Genomic DNA, 8,142 nt, shown 5'->3' with positions numbered 1-8,142 from the left:
AAATAACATATAAGGTTTTCTCATTTTTGTAATTTAAAGTCATTTTAAAAAATTCAAAGTATTACATAAAAGAAAAAATCTAATTTTTTATTAAATGGTTAATGTGATTGTTTATTTTTTTAATAATATAAAATTAAACAAAATGAAGGAGGATGCAAAAATTGTTATCAAATCTTTATTATTCATAATCATTAATTCCCGTATATATGTAAATCATATTTGGTAATTCCGTAGCTTTTATTTAGGGAACGAATACACACTTCTTATATTTTAGGTTAATATAATGTTCTGTAGTGGATATTTAACAACTTATGACATAAAAACCTTATTTTGTTCCTCGAACACAATTTTGAAAAAGTGAATAGTATTGTTTTCACAGTTAAATTATTTTGACTTTTAACTTAATTTTAGTTTTGAAAGCTTTCAAATCAACCATCGAACTGATACATGTCATTTTAATGTTTTTAGTCGTATACTTAAGGAAAACTTACATTTTTGTAATTTAAAGTTGTTTTAAAAAATTCACAATATAACATATAAGAAAAAAATCTAACATATAAAGTGTCCTCATTTTTGTATTTTAAAGTCGTTGGTAATTCCGTAGCTTTTATTTATGGGAAAAATACACACTTCATATATTTTAGGTTAATATAATGTTCTCTAGTGTTATATAATTATGAAATAATGTGACAACATTAGATTAAATTATACTTTATATTAGATGCCCTAGAATTCTTTGAAATGAAATTTAGAAGGCATTTAGTAGGGGTTATTGGTTGTTGTATTTTAATGAATTTGAAAATCAAAACTAAATCTAGTGTTATTAGTTCTATGATTTTCAAATCTGTATTAAAATCATGTGTTATTTGTTTAATTATTCATAAATTCTATATCAAACCAATTGACATAGTTAAAGACTAAGTCCTGGTCCATAGATTTTTCTAGCCCAACATTTTGATACAAAACATGAGAATTTTACATCTATCCATAAACCTATAATATTCTTAATTTAATATAACATGTAACTAATTAATTTATAATGTTATATAAAATTATGAACAAAAAAAATGATTATCTTCCTAACATTTTCACCAATTATAGTGAATACCATTTCATAATTTGTATTCAAACTTTGAACGCAAACGGTAAGAAGTGACTACATAAGAGTTTATATATAGAATAAAAGCACCATTGTAAACAGAGAAGAAAACTAAGCCATTTATTTTGTCCACCTCAAAAGTTTACAACATACTATATATCTCTTTGGCGTTATCTACTTTAGTATATGAAGATCATTAAACCAATTCTAAGATCATTTGAACTGTTTAGTTCTCTATTAGTGAATACCATTTCACAATTTGTCGGGATAAAGTCAATATTACAAAATACATGAGTGTATTCTCTATTTACGTTTTAACCGTTCGGGTATCCATTCAATTTTGGTTCATATCTATTCGGGTTTCAAATTTTCGAGATTAAAATTTAAGTCACATTTGGGTATTTGTAAATTTTGGTTCGGTTTGGTTTGGCTCTTTGCGGGTTCAATTCGGGTTCGGATGACCCTTTTAACTTATTTTTAAATTTAAAATTCATATATACTTTAAACTTTCAAAACTAGAAGTAAAAATAATATATTACATATAAATTTGGACAATGTATGCTGAAATACCTAAATTTAACATATAAATTGGCTTAGCTTGAATATTTGGATTGATAATCGATTAGATATTTCAAGTATTTTTAGTGTTTCGAGTATTGTTTGCTTATTTAGCTATTTAATTTTGACTATTTGTAGATACTTTCAAATATTTTGGACAACCTCAAAATATCTTATATATTTAGATATTTTATATATATTAAATATAAAATAATTAATTTATTTAAGTATATAAATCTATTTCAGATACATTCGGACACCAAAATTCTTTCGTTCGGATCGGTTTCGGTTTTCTAAATAAGAAAATTTTAAATCCGTTCGGATATTTAACCAATTTCAGATTGGATTCGATACTATGTTTTAGATCAGATTTGGTTTTAGATTTTTGGATTCTTTTTTTCTACCTAGCCCTATACAAACTAATGCATAATCCAACTTTATACAAACTATCCCCAAAAAAATGTAAATTACATTATGTTATTGTCACAAAAATCTGGCGTGGATCTCTACCTAGTATAAGAAATAAAAGTCTTAAATCGGTTATACATCGAAGTTGGTTATTATTATTATCGACTGATAGATGCTACCAAGGCTTAAACTTTAGTAAACCAACTTAATGGTGTTTATGAATAATAATAACCCTCGGGAGTTTCTTCACAGAAGGCTACAATTTAAAATCAAGCTACTCAGTTACAAAGTAGTTGTAAACTTAAACTTAGCGTCTCAAACACGAACGACAGTAGGAGATGGGTGATAATCATCAGAAGTCAACTTAAAGCTGTGAGAAGCTGTGGAATTGGTGAGAGGGTGAGCAATACTGAGATCATAGTCACCATGAAAGAGTGAAGCTTCAAAATATCCATCAGCATCAGTTAAACCTGTGGTTTTCCCACGAAGCCCTCCCCACTCTCGCAGAAGTTTGTCCACAACGTCTCCGGTGGGTAGGTTCCTGAAGTTGCCATCGGTGAGGCACATTCGGAAGCAACCTTTTGGATTATAACCTGACCACGTCACCATTCCCGTCACTTTCGGATGTGCGTGGCCTTCCCTAAGGACCTGCTCGAAATAATTGGCCTGCAAGAAACTCAGATATCAGACAGAGCGGAACAACATGGGACAGGATTTCCAGTAGCCCTTGTAAAAGCAGAGCCGATTCTAAGCACAGACGGATGAAACATTTACCCCCAAGATTTTTTCAAATTGTAAAAAAAAAAATATTGTTATTAAGATTAACGTTAAAATATTTATAACCCTTAAATATATTTCAGTTACCTGAACATTTGGAGGAGCTGCGACGTCGACCTCAGTGAGCCAAATAGGCAAACCAGTGGCACCAAGAGTGTCAAGAGCTGATCTCATATACGGAATGTTAGGAGTATTGAAAAAATGAGACTCAAGACCGATCCCTAAAGGAATGTTTCCGGGGGCACGAATAGATTGAAGCTCTCTAAGCTTCTGTAAATACCTTGCTGGACTAGACACCCCATCCCCTGGTTGCTCTAACGTATTGAATTCATTCATAAACATTGTAGTCGTTGGGTCAACAGCATGCGCCTGCTCAAAGACGTTATAGGAGGCTTTAGGGCCCATCTTGTTCTCAAAGAATGAGAAATGAAGATTCTCATTCACAACGTCCCAACTAGCGAGCTGGCCTTTGTACCTTGACACCACCGAGTCAACCCTTCTCTTCACGGCTTTGTAGAGATCGGGTCCGTTCAATGCCGTCACCCAACTAAGTTGATATTTAGGGTCGTCTAATATAATATGGTGGCCACGAATAGCGATCCCATGCTGCTTGAATAATCTTACCATCGCGTCTGCGGTTGAGTAATCCTCTTTGCCTCTTACAACTTCCGTGCTGTACCATTTCATCTCATTCTCGAAAGCTGTCACGGTGAATCTCTTAGTGAACCAGTCTTGGAATGCTTGGTTCCCAAGTATGTTACTTCCTGCCGAGCACCCGAATGGGAACCCGAGTCTGTTTTGAACGATGGAGATGGTTGCGTTTGGTACTGGCTCACCGGCGCTGTTTACGGCTCTGATCCTCACGGCTCCTTTCCTCGTTATGTTAATGCTCTGCTTGTGGTGAGAGTTCCACTCTTTTTGTGTAAATGGTTGCAACGAGACGCTGTCCACCCAAATCTCAGCGGTTGTGTCCTCGCTCTACACATGACAATAAGTCAATAAGAATCATCATTGGTCAGTTTCTCTGTTTCCACTTAAATGTAACGTTTTCCTTTACACATTCAAAATGAAAAGAACCATAAATCATAGCAAATCTCCCAAAAGACCATAAAATAAGTGTTTTTGACCAAAAGAGCAAATAAATAAAAAAATGACCTTTTTTTTTGTTTTTGATTCTTTTTTGAAAATAAACAATGATAAAAAGAAGTTTAATTAAAGAGATAAAAGACCTTTCTACCATTATTTTAAGATATATAAATATAAATAAATATTGAAATAAATAATAAAAAATATTTTTAATTCTAAATATTTTTTCAATTCGAATATATTTTTTTCAAAAATTTCTTTTGAAATCCTAAAATTATTTTTGAAACTTTTAATAAATTATTATTTTAAATTTTGAATAATATTTTAAAAAAAAAACCTAAACTCCAGCCCTCAAATCTAAACATTTAAGTGTAAATTAATTAACCCTAGGGATATAAGTGTTGTTTAACCTTTTTAATTAAATATTATGGTCATTTTGATTTTTGTGTGTTATATTTATGATAAAAAAAAATTTAGTGTTATCCTAAAAATTCCTCAATCATAAATTACTTTTCAAAAAAATTCTTCCTTTTTAAAAATAAACTTTGGTGTCATGTTGCAACTTTCCTTTTAAGAATATATTAAAAGTAGTAGTTTTCTTAGACAAACAATCTAGACCATTACTAATTTACTATGTTTGTATATGAAGAAGATACCTCAAAGTAGAGATCGGCAGGACCAGATTCATCAACAGTAAGACCACCTTTGAGCATGGACCAGCATTTGGATTCAGCAATAACTGAACCGGCATGCTTATATTCACCATTCTTCTTGAAAACGGCTCTCACAGGAGAATTCCCTTGACTTACTTGTAACCAAGCTACAAGTTACATAAACACACGTTAGACGACACTTGGCACAATGCTTTCTAAAGAATGTGAGCCAAGAAACACAAATTCGAAATTTTATCTACCAGAGAAAGTGTAGAGAAGTCCCTTTTCCAAATAAACCTTTTGTGAGACGCTATCATAAGATTGATTCCTCCCTCGTGCAATAACAAACTTATTGCCTCCAAATTCTGTGAAATCGACTTTGGTGTTTCCCATTTGTGACCATCCCTGAGAACCATTTTGTAAGTCAGGGTTAACGATGATCCCTCCATTGTACTGTGGCTTATTAGGGTTCCCTAGACACTGCACCAGGACAAAAAGATAATCAAAAACAGAACTTTATAATGAACATGTCTGAAAGAACACATAATTGCTTACCTCTATCGTTGCCGAGTAATCATATGGTACGTTCTTTTCTTCACACCCTGCAAAAAAATTTCATACAAAATTATGTTATATTAATTATTTTTTTTCGTTAATAATAAGAGATTCAAAAGTTCTTACTACGTATAAGCATTAAAAATATATATTGATAGAGAAACCTTATAGGAGATTCAATTAAACATAACAACAATAATAATTTATGAAAATCAGAGGACAAGAAGGGGAACAACTTGATAGAGAAAGGCAGCAGAAGGCAAGCAGTAGCAACATAAGCTTCATTGCGGAACTAACAATTCGCTTGATGATGCTTAAGAGTTTTTAGTGATATTTATACTATTTGTTTTACGGTCTTGATACAGTGAATTAACAAAAATAGAAGTTTGACTATATTTTTATAAGATTTTTTCATAATTATTTGAAAAGGAGGTTAAGATACTTTTCTATACTATAGCAATGCTTGAGAATTTTTAATAATATTTATACTATTTGTTTTACGGTCTTGATACAGTGAATTAACAAAAATAGAAGTTTGACTATACTTGTTATAAGATCTTTTCATAATTATTTGAAAAGAAAGTTCAGATACTTTTCTATACTATTAAAACAGAAGCAATAAAAATTTATTTACAAATAATCTAAGTTGGACCATTAAATTTATTTACATTCGTATTATTTGTCTACAACTAATTTATTTATTATTAAGCATACATATTAACTTAACATATTATTTAAATATTTTAAAAAGTGAGATCTCAAAAATATTTTCTTAAATATCTTTTCAAAGATTATATTTTTATAATATTTTTATTTTTATTTAAAATATAAATATATATTTTCTAGCATTATTTTTAAATAATAAAAATTCGTAATTAATATTAGCTATTTTACTATAAATTAATATTAATTCTTTTTTTGATTTATAGAATAAGAAATAACATTTCTATAATATTTATATATACATAACTTATATTCATAATTAAGTTACTACAACAATCAATAAATATAAAAGAAATTCATATACTTTTTGACTATTTTATAAATATAAAAATAAAATAAGTACATATACAGAATGAAATATATTTATTAATGTTGACATATTCCAATTTATTAAAATAAAATAATAAAGTAAGATATTTAAAATAATGGAAATTTTATATTTTAATATACATATTTTAATTAGTTATTAAAATATATTTAATATATTGAATGTGATAAAAATGCGATACTAAATTTTGTTTATATTAGTATTATTTGATTATATGGTACATAGAAATATAAGTAAGTTTTACTATTACAGTTTTTACGGGTTATTTAATAAACATATAAATATTTATAAAGTATGAAACATGTCGAAGGACATATATTAATTTATATTATCACAAAATAAATTTTCTCAAATAAAAAAATTAATAATAAATTCATATTATTATTTATAGCTTTAAACTATAAATAAAATTAATATAAGACGGGTTGGTACTTTGAATTTCGGTTCTAATTTACATCACATCCTACATCTCATTCTGGTAAATTTGTAAGTACGGATCGAGTTCGAATATAACATATCGGTTTTTGTTCTAATTTGTATCACATCCTAAAACTAATAAAATAACCATATATCATTCGGTTTCAGGTTAAATTGGATTGCTTCGGATGTATCTGAAGTCAAATCCAAAATTGAAAAGCAAAACGTAAAAATAAATACTTATTTATATAGAGTTGGATTTTTAAGGTACTTATTTAAAAATTAAATACTTATTTTTACATATGATTTCAAAATAAATATAGGACTGAATATTTGAAGTACATATTTATGTCTCAAATATTTTTATATGTGATTAATTTTGACATTCGGATCGGTTTTGCATTTTTTAAATTTGTTTTCTGTTTTCGGCTTCGAGTTCAGCTAATTAACACTTCAGATTCGGATATGATTTGTACCGCCCTACGAGACTCGTTCTGGCATTTATTATATTTTTACCGACGAGACTAGGATGGTCTCGGTTTTTCCGTGATGTTCGTAACCTCTTGTACTCCAAAGTTTATCCCTTAAGTTTTTTCCGAAGTTATTTCGAATCAAGTTTCTTTGAAAATAGCTTAGCAATCCTGGGCGTTGATTTCCAGATTACCGTTTTTGACCCAAACAGTCTTATCTCTTAGGTTTGGGTATGAACGACATTGCAGGTACCCTATTTTAAATTCCTAACCTTATTTTGCTAAGCAACTCGATAATGGTACTGGGAGTGGCTGTGGCTGGGAGACAAAAAACTGTTAACTTCCCACATAAACTTGAGTATAAAGAGATGTTCTATCATTTGACACATAGAAAGGACATGCATGTTTCATTCAATTTTTTTAAAAAATGTTTCATTCAATTTTCTAATATGACCCAATTAAATTTCCCATACATTCTGGAAAAAAATAGTTGACCATTTAACTACACTTAATCAACACTCGATTATTCATTATTATTTACTACGAGTGCCCATATGTAGTGATTTGATTAGTTTAACTTCCTACAAGCTTAACAGTTAACTAGATTTTGAACCGCATTTTCTAAAGCGCTGAATAATTTTTCAGTATATATAATCTCATTTTTTTCTTTATTTAAAGTATGCTTGTGCATAAAATCCGTAAACCAAAGTACGAACCAAACTGATACAAAAAATTTCATCTCAGGTTTTAAAACTGTATAAATCTATTACAAGTGCACAGGAAACCAAATAATAGGGGTCGAATCTACAGAGATTAACGGTTACACTACATTCTTTCAGAGTGAAATAAATTAGCTTAGACAACGCGATTTGGTTGATGATTTATGTAACGAAAGTAAATAAATATCATGATTAATACCATGTAAAAATCAAGGAGATAAAGCGTTAGGCCTAGAGTGATGAATCGGGTGTCTAGCGATCATGAGCCAAATAACTATTCAAGAAACGATTTCAAACAAGTTTAGAACTCGAAATGTCTCACCTTTTATCAAAAAAATTCTAACTTCTA

The 8,142-nt window shown here is 29.5% G+C and overlaps 1 protein-coding gene across 1 annotated transcript; it reads right to left on the bottom strand.

The window, feature by feature from the left end:
* Nucleotides 1-2,380: 2,380 nt before the first annotated feature.
* Nucleotides 2,381-5,483, bottom strand: LOC106333606 (endo-1,4-beta-xylanase A-like). Its single transcript, XM_013772033.1, has 6 exons — nucleotides 5,373-5,483; nucleotides 5,137-5,183; nucleotides 4,842-5,061; nucleotides 4,585-4,748; nucleotides 2,930-3,820; nucleotides 2,381-2,731 (listed from the first exon to the last, which is right to left on the bottom strand). Exons 1-6 carry the CDS (start codon nucleotides 5,419-5,421, stop codon nucleotides 2,381-2,383), a joined length of 1,722 nt encoding a protein of 573 aa, XP_013627487.1. The 5' UTR covers nucleotides 5,422-5,483.
* Between the last annotated feature and the right edge of the window lie 2,659 nt (nucleotides 5,484-8,142).

This window comes from Brassica oleracea, chromosome C3 (assembly GCF_000695525.1).
Source record: "Brassica oleracea var. oleracea cultivar TO1000 chromosome C3, BOL, whole genome shotgun sequence".
In the NCBI taxonomy this organism is placed as follows: domain Eukaryota; kingdom Viridiplantae; phylum Streptophyta; class Magnoliopsida; order Brassicales; family Brassicaceae; genus Brassica; species Brassica oleracea.
This window is presented reverse-complemented; position numbering and strand designations above follow the sequence as displayed.

Bases quoted from the DNA above. Each gene is read 5' to 3' on its own strand.
- LOC106333606 (XM_013772033.1), bottom strand. From the start codon at position 5,421: ATGAAGCTTATGTTGCTACTGCTTGCCTTCTGCTGCCTTTCTCTATCA. The intron at 5,062-5,136 runs GTAAGCAATTAT...GTCCTGGTGCAG, and splicing joins ATTACTCGGCAACGATAGAG to TGTCTAGGGAACCCTAATAA. The intron at 2,732-2,929 runs GTAACTGAAATA...AGTTTCTTGCAG, and splicing joins CAGCTCCTCCAAATGTTCAG to GCCAATTATTTCGAGCAGGT.